Genomic DNA, 13,441 nt, shown 5'->3' with positions numbered 1-13,441 from the left:
CCCACCCACCCTGAAAACCCTGACTCATGCATTTGCACACATGGGGAAGCTGCTTCGGTTGTTCCATAGAAACAAGGGAGGAAGTTGGAAGGAATTTCCAAGTAACGTCTCACCGGATGCAAACAGTTTGCAGCGGGAGTAAAAAAAAAAGGGGGGGGGGACGCGGGGGCCGAGCACAAAGTGAGGCGCATGAGGGGGATATTTATAGGTGAGTTAAAGGCCACGGATGACGTGACGTGTTGCGGCAGATATGACAGCAAGGGGACTGCGAGTGCACTCAATTGGACTTGGAGCTCTGTCGCGACAATCAAGGAAGAAGAAATTCTGCAGCCACGCGAATGTCGCCACATGCTGTATGAACTGGCAGCAAGGCTCGTGTCCACTACGGAAAGCCATTTGCTCCTCTTTAGCAGAATCAGCGAGGGCCACGAGTCGCATGACCGGGTCTTTTGGGCGAGGTTTTGCCGCCCCTCGTTCCACTTTTGGTTTACGAGTGCCCAATTCCACCTGACGAATGAACCGCAATGCTGCACAAGTACCGCAGACCGTTCCAGGAGGCGCGCGTCTTACGCACTTGGAGCCTCGTGCGCCCAACTAGCACTGAAATGCCCACGAGTCGTTGAGCTTTGCTCGTGACTTATTGGCCTTTTCGGATGCCAAAATTGTTCTACCGGTGGAAAGAAATGGAAGACAGCGGTGGGAACAAAAATAGGACGAGTTCTACTAATGTGCTGAATTGTCTTACGAGTGATGACAAAGAGTGCTACGAGTTAGAAGGACCTTCAATTTGAATATCAAGTACATTGAAGAAATCCTACTTTCCATCGTGCCAATGAGCTTGTTTTCCCAAATGTGCTTCTATTTTTCTATTGATCATATCTAATATGATATCGGTTGTCACGTTCCAAGTTTGTCAACGGAATACTTCCTTTGCCGCCGTTGAGAGTAATATTCAAGGGGGGGCGTCAAGAGCCGCATGCAGAAGTTGCTGGGACGAACCTGTTTTGGTGCGGCGGCGAGTCCCGGGCGGTCTTCTTGGAGCTCGTCCGTCTCCTCCCACGAGTCTCCCTTCTCTCCATTGGAAGAGGCGCAAATTTGGAGGTCCTTGGCCTTCGCGGGGTCCACACTCATCTTCACCATAGAGAATGTGAGTAGCCCTCAGGTGCCCTCTGCAAGTGAGTGGCCTCAGTACGTGGCAAACGTCACCGGTGGGAGGCAACGTCCCGCAGCTGTACCAAACATTGAGTTGGGACGCTCCTCCTCGGCGGCGGCGAGCGGCTGCGCTTTGCTGAGCCTACGGCGCCCATGTGTCAAGAGCGCAGATCCCGATCCGCTCAGCCCTCTCGCTCATGGCAACCGAGTGAACGCGGTCATGTGGAAAGTTTATCTATCGGGAGCCGCGCGCTCCATCTGCTGCTATCTCCCCTCCCCACTGCACACTTGCGAGCGACGTCGGCCTCCCTCCCTCCCTCCCCTTTGTGTCCCGCGACTGGCTGACCGCCTCATGGCCAATCCCACGCCGCGGACCCCCTGGCCACCAATAGCGGGCATGCTTCTGCGTTCGTTTCAGCGCTGCCCGTTTGCCGCCTGGCGTCGACGCGCTGAAATGCACACGGGGTGCGAAGAAAAATGATTTGAACTCGTGAGACGGCGCGAAGAAATATAGGAACCGAAACGGGCAGCGCGGTGCTCTCGCGGCGAGCGCGTCCGCCTCACGCCTCGGAGGTTCGGCGTTCCAATCGGCGCTCGGGTTCTTCTCATGCTCGCGTGGGTTTTCTCCGGGTCGATTGAAAGGATTTTGCCCTGAGATGTCATGTGAACGCGACCGGTTGTGTATATGCGCCCTGCGGTCGGCTGGCGACCGGTCTGAGGTGCGACTCCTTTCACAGCCTTTGAACTGGAATAGGCTCCGGTTGAGTACCAACAACACTCGCGGAGTTGACACGCATGTACTCTGATGCTCTCTGTGTACCTGTGAGGTCATGTCATCGTCCTATTCTTATGCGCGACACTGAACTCCCCTTTTATTGTGTCTGAGCGAGTGAGTGAGACTGACTGAGTGAGCGCACGTGCGAGTGAATGACTGAATGCGAGCGAGTGAGTGAACACGTGAGCGAGCGCGTATGCGTTTGCGCACGTGTTAAATGACCCGAGCCTAAAAGGTGTCTGCTAATGGCTACCTTGCGCTGGCCTAAGTGCAAGGCCATTAGCGTGCATGCTGATCGGCCCACGGTGTCGGCGGCAGAACGGATCAGCGCATCCAAAGGCATCTGTGGCTCGTCAACACACACCCCGACTCTCGCCAAAGTCAAACCGGGTCGTGCTTTCGAAAACGTGCGGACGGCCGGTTGACATGTAGTTGTCAGTCTTTTGCCAACCGGAACGGTCCCGAAGTAGCGGACTCTGTGTCAACGCCCTCGTGCGGCGCCTCTGAACACGCTTGTTCTCTGCCGTGACCTCTGCTATATCCAGACTGTCCTCTCCCTCTCTCTCGTTCCCTCGCTGCCGCTCTCTCTTGCCGTTTTTTTCCATCCGCGGCTCGGCCCCGCTCCACAAATGGGACTTTTTATCCCGAAGCCGAAACGCGATCCGGTGAGGCTCGTGATAGATTCGTTCGTATTGATCCATGGAGAGTGGCTGAACAGGCTGAAAAAAAAATTCCGGTCCAAATCGTGTCACAAAGGGTGGGCTTGAAAGTCAAAATATAAAACGGGCTTAGCACCAAAGTCAGACACAATTTGGCCCGTCATGCTGGTTGACTTCCAAGTTGTTATGCTGTCAGCTCCGGGCTCTATTGAGATTGCTAAAATATATTTGTGGAAATTATTCGTACTTCATTCATCGCCTGATCCTGTTCCTGTCCAACGCTGTGACAGCCAGTTGTATTTAGCAGGTTATTATCACACATTTCCTCGAACTCAAACTACTGTTTTATGGCTGCGTGTGCGCGTGTGCACGCACGTGTGTGGTAGCTGGTTGGCCTCAGCACGGTTGCCGGGGAAACAGTGGGGGCCATGATGTCATTGCAGCAAAGTGACATCATCGCAAGATGGTGACTCATTACACTTTGCGGGTCTACATTTGCGCTATAACAGAACACGCGGAGGCGAAACACCTGTTTGACATCCACGTGTTTTAATCCATGTGACAAAAAGAAGTACTCCGCTTTTGACTTCTCGGGAAAGCATCTGACAAGACAAAGAGACATTTACAAATGATTCAAAAGGAAATACAAAACGTATTTCCTTCGTATTTCTGGTGATGTGAGTGGCGCATGTCGTCCTTTTCGCCGCCAAGAAAAACAAGACCATCTTTGGCACGTCATCGTTGGATTTTGAACTCAAGGCTCGACGCGAATGACAAAAAATATTGCATATTGCTTTTGGATGTTGAGTGTTTTTCTCTTGGGTCCAAAGTGGTCCTGATAACGACTGTGGTCCTTGCATGCATAAGGACGGTTGAGGGGGCCATTTGGTAGGATTATTTAACCCATAAGTGGAACTAAAAAAGGCAACAACAAAAAATACAGACGAGTGCACTTCATCTGGATGCAATCGTGAAGGGACGAGCAGAATAGTTCGTCTTTTGCTTTACTGGGCACCAAATCGTGACTTCCTCTCGTTCATTTAAATGACTGAAAAATGGATGACGGTTCGTTTTGAACATCCGGTCCAACTAAAATGAAGGGACATGATTTCCTAATTTGGCCTGACATCCCGCTTCCATCCACTGGGCGGCACTATAACACACAACACATCTCTCCATCTCCTTGACCGGCTTGTCCACGATGTCCTATGTCGAGACGACAATTTCTCTCCGAGTATTTCTAGTGTGTGTTCCACAGTGAATAAAACCACACACACACACACACACAGACGCACGGATGCGTGCGCGCGCGCACACACAGAAACGCACGCCAAATACCAGCAGAGCACAAAAGCGGGGACAATACTCGCGGTGTTTGCACACATGTACAATCCACGTACGTTGGGAGAACTAGACCGAGATGTCTTTTTATCACACAAATTATGCAAATACAAACCGGTGTATGAACACCTGCAAAAGTCCGTCAAACACGCACGCACACGCACACACACGAACTGTAGCTGTGTCATCTTTATGAAAGTAGTTCTAAGCTCCAAGTACATTTACATATTACATTGGTTCATAATCATAAATAGCATTGTAGTATAATGTCCATATCCATTTGATGCTAATTGCAGTATCGAAGACAGGAGGGCTTGCTATGTCACTTTGAGAAGATGGAGGGGGAGGAGCAGCGATCCATCCCCAGCGCATGCGTGCAAGGGATATTTAGAAAGTCGGCACAAGGTGCTAAAAGTTGGACGCTGTCAGAAAATACTTCCTGATGACAACACGTCTGATCGTAATCGGCGAGCATAGCTCCTAAAGAGCTCGTGTCCGTTATCTTTGCACGGGAGCCGAGACACGCCCAATTCAAACGACCGCATCCCAATCTGTCATCATTCTAGCGAAGATGGTCCATCTTGTTTGGGGTCTTGGAGCTCGGCTGATTTATTTCGAGACGACGGTGATTTTAAGGTGCCGATGTATGCGCCCCATCCACATAATCAGGCCAATGTATCCACAAAATTCAAGTCATTTCAAGTGTGTTTAGCTCTCTCCTTTCCAGTTCCACTTTGTGCTTTCACGTTGACTAACAGGTGCGCCCACATCACAGGGCTCCCTTTTCAACCTTTTGCTATCCCCCCCCACATTGATTTTTTTTTTTTCCTTTCGAGATCAGAGCGGAGTTCAACAGAGTTCCTTCCTCTACCTGCGCCACAAATCAAAGCGCTTCCCTTTTGACATTTCGGGGGAAGAAAGACGGAGACAAAACGAGCGAGAAGAGGACGGCAGAGGGAGGAGAGGCGAGCGAGCGAGACGCTGGCTCCGCATTCAATTGGAGACGACCGTTTGGCCTTGACAGGTAATAGTCGCTGTCTTGAGTCATGCAATTATCGTCACTTCTTGCGCATCTTCAACGTAAACGTCATGCGTTTAACATGAGTCCATAATTTGCCATCGCGACGGGAACGCGGTAAGAAGTTGACATTTTACTTTGTAATCGCTTGCACAGAAACAATCCTTTATCGGAGACTCTTTTTTTTTTTTTTCTCCTGCGACTCTGGGCGGGCTTCAAAACAAGTAGCGTGTCATCTTCCCTGACACTGTTTTGAATCATGAACTTTTTCATGACGTTTGCTTTAAGACCAGATGTCATGTTGTACGGTAATCCATTTCAAAATGCGCGAGGGGATTCGACCGATGCCACCCAAACACGGCAGTGACGCGTTCATGTGGACACGCGTGCGCTGGTCACCATCCTGGCAAATTTTCAATCCTCTTCCTATCGGTGTCGTCATTCCAAATTGGAATCTCTGTTCTTTTTGGGATGCTTTTCTAAATATCCCTTGATTCATAGTGATGAAACGAACAAAACCGCCGCAATTTCTCTAAACGCTGGGGGGCGGGAGAGGGGAGAGGGGGGTCTCCTGGCAATCCTCGATTTTTCCTCCCTCCATCTCCTCCACTTTCCTCTCTTGAGCTCCCCCCACTCCACAAAACGGGCGTCTACTTCTGCATGTCGCACTGCAGCAGTAAGACGATGGAGGGGTCCGACTTGGCCGCCTCCTTGAACTCCTCCAGGGAGATCTCGTCGTTGTGGTCCTTGTCCATCTTAGAGAAGATCTTGTCGACACGCTGCTGCGGGGTCAGGCCGTCTTCGTTCATGCGCATCATAATCACCGTGCCCACCATCTTGTAAATGGCCTACAGAGGGGGGAAAAAAAAAACCAAATCGAGAACTTTTCAAATAAATCGGAGTCTGGATTCCTGATTTACGAATCCAAATTGGGTGTTCACGCCACCTGATTGCGCGTGCCGTTAGTGGGCATGTTGCGCGCCATCTACGAAGGTCGCATCCGAGATTGTCGACTCTCATCTGTCCGATAATTTGGGGAAAGCCAGTAACGGCGTAAAAGTCCCTTTTTTTCCTGTTTGAACTACAAATTGGGGGCTGTGCACCCAAAACAAAAAAATCGGAATGGGCCTGCGCCAAATGGACCGAAACGGCCGCAAGGAAATCCAGAATCCAAAGCAAAGTTTTGGCATAAACTGCATCGTTGAATATATTCATTGGGTCCCAATAACGTCTGTTTCCGGCATTTCCAAAATGTACGCCTTCATTTTGTCCACGCCGACCGAGGCAAAGATGCAAGTCGGCGGTACAACGTAACCCGGTTGACATCCCGCGGTCGACGCGTCCCGTAGATGCCCTCCTCATTGACCCACCTCGATGATCTCCAACATCTCCACGCGGGTGATCTTGCCATCGCCGTCCAGGTCGTACATGTTGAAGGCCCAGTTGAGCTTCTGCTCAAAGCTGCCCCTGGAAGTGATGGACAGGGCGCAGATGAACTCCCTGAAGTCGATGGTCCCGTCGCCGTTCTTGTCGAAGGTCCGGAACGCGTGCTGGGCGAACTTGGAGGCGTCGCCGTACGGGAAAAACTGCAAGGGAAACGGTTTTGTCTCTGTATCGTGACGTGAAGCGCAAAACAGCAAGGGGGGGGGGGGGCACTCGTTCCAAACGGGTCACGCTACCCGAACAAGCTACTCATGTTCCAGCTGAGTCCTTTCGTATTTATGGAAACAAAGTACAACGTCGCCTTCCGGCGAGGCGTCGCTCATAAGCGTTTGAACTCTCCGTAACCTCCTTCGCCAAATTGCGACATGCTGACCTTCACGTAGAGCTGTTGAAACTCCTCCAGGTTGAGGATGCCGGAAGGGCAGTCCTTGAGGAAGCCCTTATACCACTGCTTGAGCTCGGCCTCGTTGAATTCCGTGTTCTTGGTCAGGTCGTCCAGGACCTCTGGGGCCAGCTTGCTGTTGTGTTTCCCCATGATGCCTCGCCTCTCGAGGGGGGGGACAAAAAGATCCAGACAAAGAACAAAATAGGGTCAACGCGGCCGAGAGGGTTTGAACGCAAACGGGAGCAGCAATGGGCTTGTATGATGTCTGTCGTTGGATATGAAAAGTCCATCCACGCCCGTTCAAATGAAAAAATGAGACCGCGATAAATCATTTCCAAACTTTTTTCCACCGTGAATGAGACCTGAAACCTGTACAAGCCATCTGAGTGCAAGTCAAAGAAAGCCACTGAAATAATGTGGTTGCACAAGTGTACACACCCCAACTGTGGCTTTTACAACCAGTCGCATTCGAATTCGTATTAAATGAGCATCAGCAGATTGAATGTGATTGGTTCATTTTGAACATAGCAACATTCCACTTCCAACATTTGTGTTGTGCAGGTTACAGGCCAAATTCATGGCGGAAAACATCTCATTGTATCTGCATACGGTATATATATATATATATATATATATATATATATATATATATATATAGCCATTGCCTGTACAGGATGGCAGTACAATTGAAGCGCACCCTCGTCATTGTTGTTATGTCACCTCATGCCGGAAAAGAACCAATACAAGCTCATCGCACCACATCATGGTGTCACCACCTGGGTAGGAAAAATAGAATAGATGGACTCCATTGAACGGTACGGTTTCATCGATGCCATTACACCGACAAGACACTCATAAAAAAAAAAATGACCTCTCATCCCCACGCCCGATAGATAGTTCTTACGGACATAAAATGGCCCGTTAACCCCCCGCGGACCACCGCAGTCCCTTGGCGACTCCATCCGTGAGTCATAGCCCGCGTCTGACGGCTTTTTCGCACTTGCGCACCGGGACGCGGCGGGCGGCCGCAAATCCTCGCCCTCTAAAACTGCTCATCCGGGAGCTTTGTGGCCAAAATATGACCAATGAGTCACGCGGCGAGAGCGAGGGGCGGCCAATCTTCTCCGCAAACCGCAGCGGGATTGTTTTGCAGCGGGAGAGCGACGGGGTTGCAAGGAGAGGAACGGAGGACATTGCGCTCGGCCTCTGACTTGGCTTTGAAAATGTCAAGCCGAGACATGAAAAAAAAGAAAGCCTTCCGCGCGAGCCGACAAATAAGGTTCACGGCGGCGTGTTTGCTCCTAGAATCCTGATGCTTCAAGGCCACCGACTGAGACAGATGAGATTCTTCCCTCGGTTAGGGAGCAAACGCGGCTCATAATCGAGTTTCCTCGGCACGACGTCGAGGCGCTCCGTTAGCCGAGCGAGGCGAAAGCCGTCGAGCAGCGATCCCGTTTGAGGGAATCAAAATAAACAGCGCTTATGACGGCACGGCGGGCGGGATCGGCGACTTCATGCAAATTATTCCCTGCGGGCTTCGCGTTCTGGCCAGAATCTTAAAGAGCTCGAAATGGTTTTGTGTTTGGCCATTGGCTTGGACCAGACAATTCAGCGCACGACCGAAAAAAATGCCACGACACTCTAATATATACCGACGAAAACAAACTATAATGATCAGGAAATGTCCCCAGTGTTTGTCTTTGACAATCAGTCACACTTTCCAGCCAGTCGCTCATTTGCCCGTTTACTTCTTCATGAGTGGCCGCGGCGCTCGACGGAGCTTCGGCTCCCGAGAAACAACTCGTGTCATGCGCTCTGACGTGCGGCTCATTCGATGACAAAACATGAAGAGCAAAGACGCGCGGCTCGGGTTGCCAACTTGCCGGCGTGCCATCGAAGGGGGCCGAGTTGGTGTGGCAACCGGTTGACGTCTTTGGCGAGGCTCTAAACACGTCAGAAACATGCTGGCGCGTCCTGGTGTTTCTCTCCTTTGGAGCAGTCAAAATGTCCCCACCAAGGAGGACAATCGGAGAGAGAGAGACACACACACACACACACACACACACACACACACACACACACTCTTCATCTCGGCACAATCAGGACTTCCTTCATTTGGGAGGTGGAAGTTGTCAAAAAAAAAAAAAGACTGATGTCATTTTAAGGTGCTATGTGCCAGCCGTACATTGATCCGAATGACGCAGGAATAAGAGACCCTTGCACGGAGATGACTCAATGTGGATCCCCGCTTGCGAGGAAGCCGACCATTGCGGGGGAGAGACGGCTCGTGAACAGATGACAAAGATCGATGGCGGCCCGAGCGGGCAGAAGGGAGGCATCCGGCGGGAATTTAGAGCAGCGGGCCTTAGATAAGACAGATGTGCGTCTTTTGGGGTAACTAAGGGGCGTGCGTCCACTGTCTCAGTGCAGCTGTCGGACCGAAAGCAAACACAAATCAGAGCCGCAGACGGGCGGGGCGCCCGCCGCGTGTGTTATCTCACGCTAGGGTTCACTTCTGATGAGTGTCAGGTCAAACTCTTGCTGGAGCGATGAGACGATTGGCGCGTCGCCGATTCGGAATTGAAATTGTTCGCGACGCCATTAATTCCGACGGGCTTGATCTTTCATGTGTGATCGCTTCGTCTAGCCTAAGGCCCGCCGCACACCGGGCAGCCCAGCGGAAGCTGGATGGAGTGCCAAAAGCTCGGCCGCTGCAACTTCCCCAAGCTGACGCTCCGTTGGACTTCTTTGGACATCACACGAGTTGATGAGCAGAACCTTTGTTGGTCGTCTCAGACTTTTATTCCTCCGTTCGAGACGCAGCGAAGCAACCATCGCTTCCAGACAATTGACATGCGTGTTACGCCCATCCCTCGCCTTAAAAGTCTGCCATTGTGCTTCATTTCCAAATCGTATAACCGTGGCGGAGTACCGCGCATGCGGAACCAGAAGCGACACATCACTCTTGCGAGGATTTCTTTTCCGTGCGAGAAGAAGCAAATGAGGTCAGAAGGCAGCGTGCCTACGCTCTCATTATTATGACAATCAGGCTCAAACGCAAAGCTGAAAGCCGAGAGCGGCGAGACAAAAAAAATGTTGCTGTGACTGAAAATGACCTGGGAGAACCAAATCAGTGAGTGTGTGTGCGCGTGTGTGTGTGTGTGGGGGGGTGGGGGTGTGTGTGTGTGTATATATATATATATATATATACACATATATAATTTCCATTATGCTGCTTAAATTCTACTCCCCCTGGACAGTTTATTAGATACACCTTTACCATTGAGCGCTAAAGCATAGAATCGTGCCTTCTCCAAGATAATCCGTGCTTGTTCTCTCGTTTTGCCTCTCTCTGCGCGCAGTTTCTCAGTCTGTTTCTCTCTGGGGTGAAGCTGGCAGTCAAACAGTGAGATCATTCACACTCTTAAGTACAGAACAGCTAAGCAAAGATAGGGGGGGAAAAAAAGAGCATCACCGTCAGTGTGCGTCCGACTGAGCCCGTGACTAAGCATTCCTGAACGGACACACAGCCTTTTAAAAGTCACTGCGTGTCATGAGGCTTTAACAGAATCTTGTCGGTCCATCAGAGGCGAGAAGTATGAAAAATGTGAGTTGCTAGGCGACGGCGGGACACTTAGCGGCGGTATCCATAAATGTGAGAAATAAACTAAAGGCAGATGATTGATTTTCTGCTCCGAGGTAGTGTAAATAAAAGAACGGTAATTCCCAAGCATGCATTTTGGATTGCGGTGTATGATAAACGCAATAGGTCGGTTCAGGAAAGTACATCACAAGAACACAGTTTCCCCCCTTCACTATGGTTCATTGTTCACGCCTCCGCGGACTGTTTTTTTTTTTTTCTTTTTTTTTTTTACAATATACGGTCATCCTTCAACTTACTGAATTATCTTGCCATCACTCGGCAGATTGAGTGTGCAAAAATTAATGCTACATGCGCTAAGTAGTGCCATTGAACTTCACAAGCAACAGATTGTGTTCTCAAAAAAAAAAAAAAACACAGGACCAGTGCTTGCTTCGTATTCCCATTCCCAGTTCAAATTTAAAGAGAGTTACACATTGTGTCAAGTATTTTAACCAGCCCCCACAAGTTACAAAAGCCTGCTAGCTTGATAATAACACACAATACAAAAAGCCATTGGGGGATAATGAAACTCTCATTGATGCTGCAGTATTTATGACTCTTTAAGCAACAGATAGTTAAGCACAATCGGTGCAGAAACACATATAGACAGACAATATGATACCCACAGGCTTGTATTATCTCTGCACAATATGACAAATATGACTGTGGATTACTGGGACACCAACTTGTGAAACTCTTCTTTGTGTCTATTTTTCTATGTCTGAAGAAGCACAACGTCAGTCGCCTGACGTGTGGGCACGACTGTCTGTTTTTCGCTGTTGTTCAGCTCAGTCGCCTTTGACCGCATTGCTCGGTGTGCGGCGGGCCTTAGTGTTGCTGTACTTGAAGCTTCTTTTCACGCAGCTTCAGCTCTCATTCGGGCCCTCACAGTCAATCATCTGCACTCGTTCAATATTAATGAGGCGGCGTCGTGAATTTGCTCAAATCCTCGGCGACACCTGTGAAAAGGATCTTAATTTGCATTCAAAGAGAATCCCTCCTTCAGATGATTATTCAGGCCTGTTCCAGCGAGGTGTCTCACTGTACCGGACGAGCTTGATCTGACAAGGGGACAGTGAACGAAGCGCTTGTTAGCAACGTGGGAGAACTGGATGCTTTTCAAAATCAATACGGTTTTAAATCTCATGACAGAAATATTGAATTGTAAATTAAGGACTCTTGGAACTTACGGTTTTGCACCACAACTGTTTGTAAACATTCATTGTAATTGGGAACAATATGTACCCATTCCGTGACTAGCGGCTAGCACGTTTCTCGTTTGCCTCACTGTTTTGAGTTCAAATCTAGGCTCTGAACTTCCTATGTGGCGATGACAAGGTTTCCCTGTGCTTGGGTGTTCTCCCCCCCCCCCCCCCCCCCCCTTGGGCATGTAGTCACAACAACATGCATGCACGAACACAGTAAAAAAACATTTTTTGTTCTACTCCGTATGCAATAATAAAGAAATGCAGCTGTTGCATTAGTGAAACTTAATCCACATGTGCGGAAACCTCTTAAGTTTATGTAGACAGAAAAGTAGAACTTATCATTTTTGGCTTCCTTGCAAATTATGTCTAAAAAGAGTAGCCTCAAGAATGGGTGTTCAGAGATTTAGTAGTGCTACAAGAGAAGCAACAGTATCAGATCAAGTAAGACAGTGTTTTGGTATTTTCACATTGTAAAACTCACTAATGCTAAAATTGCCTGTATAGTTTGTTAGTGTGTCTAAGTGTGAGTATGATGCTGCATGTTTGATCATGGAACAGCTAATTGGCATTTCGATTACTGGGAATCATTGTGACTAAATCCGAAGAGTTACAGTCAACCTTGGTACTGGAATGAATTCTGTTCAACCTTATAAATTTCACTGTTTGTGAATCATGATAACTTTTATCGTGGTGCACAATTTCATCTGCAAAACTAGCATGATGAAGCGAGGTCAATGTTTGGTCTAAGTTGCGCGTACGTATAACTGGAAGCAGCGAACCCCCGCCTACAACCATAGCAGCTTTGACTGATAGTATAGTACTGGACCCAATTACAATTTAGACATTATAAGACTTCCTGTCCAGGCTCAGGGCTAATCCCTGCACCTCAGCGCTTTTTTTAAACAAGTCATTTCCCCAGCCAGATCTGGATGAATGACCAGCAGATGTTTACCATTTCTCTCTGAGGTCCTTAAAAAGATCATGTCAGCAGGAACACGCTGGTTCTACAAAGAAAGGCAGAAAGAAAAACATCACTTCGGCATCACTTCCTGCTCCAACACCCCACCCTGCTCCTGCTCTTAAAATGTTTGACCTATCACGTTGCATGTGGCATATTAGTAACACTCATTAAAAAAAAAAAAAAGTAGGACCTCCTATCGATCGCAGCGTGACCCTATTTGACTCTGCACAGCCCCCAAATCCCAACACAGTTCTTCTGGATCGAAGAATCAAACTCTTGGCGAGCTAATATTTCCAGATAGCTCACAATCAGTAAGACAGGTTGACAAAATTTGGCATCCGACATGTGTGACCTTTCTTATGGCCACGCCAGTGACTCAGAAAGACGCCTTCCATTGAAAACTGAAGACGGGAGTATGAGTGTGCTTCTCAGATTTCATGTGCAAAGACCTAAATGGAGCTGCACCGGCACATCGAATCCTACCGAAAAACTACTCGAACTGAGATCTCCTGAGCCAACCAAAAAATGAAGTCAAAAGATACATGAAGATGCTGAATATTTGATTATAAGCATGATGTGTCACGTTGAAGCCTTTTTAACAAACCTTTTCCACTATTATAAGATCTCCCACTTGAATGTTGCTGCTTTTGATCTTTGTTGTGCCTAACGGGAAAGAGGAAAAATACAGAACACGTTAAAAGGTAAAACGGTAAAATACATAAAAGGGTTATATGATTAAAAATGGTTGCGAGTAAACATTTGAACCACAAAGACGATATCTCGAAAATCAAATAGTAGTAGTGCCAGCTGCTTTCCCGCATGCTTCACCGGTCACCCCACTGAAGTTTGGGGGAAG

At 48.8% G+C, this 13,441-nt stretch overlaps 2 protein-coding genes across 3 annotated transcripts in view; both read right to left on the bottom strand.

Annotated features, from left to right (window-relative positions):
• Positions 1-1,451, bottom strand: part of nt5c1aa (5'-nucleotidase, cytosolic IAa) — a 7,537-nt gene extending 6,086 nt beyond the window's left edge. For both annotated transcript variants that reach the window (XM_019858181.1, XM_019858182.1), the window contains exon 1: positions 1,000-1,451. In XM_019858181.1, coding sequence (XP_019713740.1) covers positions 1,000-1,140 — 141 coding nt within the window. In that variant the 5' untranslated portion in view covers positions 1,141-1,451. The remainder of the gene's footprint in view (positions 1-999) is intronic.
• Positions 1,452-4,755: 3,304 nt separating this feature from the next.
• LOC109508288 (hippocalcin-like protein 4) overlaps positions 4,756-13,441 on the bottom strand; it is a 14,664-nt gene continuing 5,978 nt past the window's right edge. The window contains exons 2-4 of the mRNA XM_019858183.1: positions 6,762-6,938; positions 6,316-6,531; positions 4,756-5,793 (exon numbers count right to left, since the gene is read on the bottom strand). Of these exons, the coding sequence (XP_019713742.1) occupies positions 5,596-5,793; positions 6,316-6,531; positions 6,762-6,923 (576 nt within the window). The 5' untranslated portion in view covers positions 6,924-6,938 and the 3' untranslated portion in view covers positions 4,756-5,595. The remainder of the gene's footprint in view (positions 5,794-6,315; positions 6,532-6,761; positions 6,939-13,441) is intronic.

The sequence above is a fragment of the Hippocampus comes genome, unplaced genomic scaffold, assembly GCF_001891065.2.
Source record: "Hippocampus comes isolate QL1 unplaced genomic scaffold, H_comes_QL1_v1.1 scaffold429, whole genome shotgun sequence".
Taxonomy (NCBI): Eukaryota; Metazoa; Chordata; class Actinopteri; order Syngnathiformes; family Syngnathidae; genus Hippocampus; species Hippocampus comes.
The sequence above is the reverse complement of the archived record's forward strand: the minus strand, read 5'-3'. Positions and strand labels throughout refer to the sequence as shown.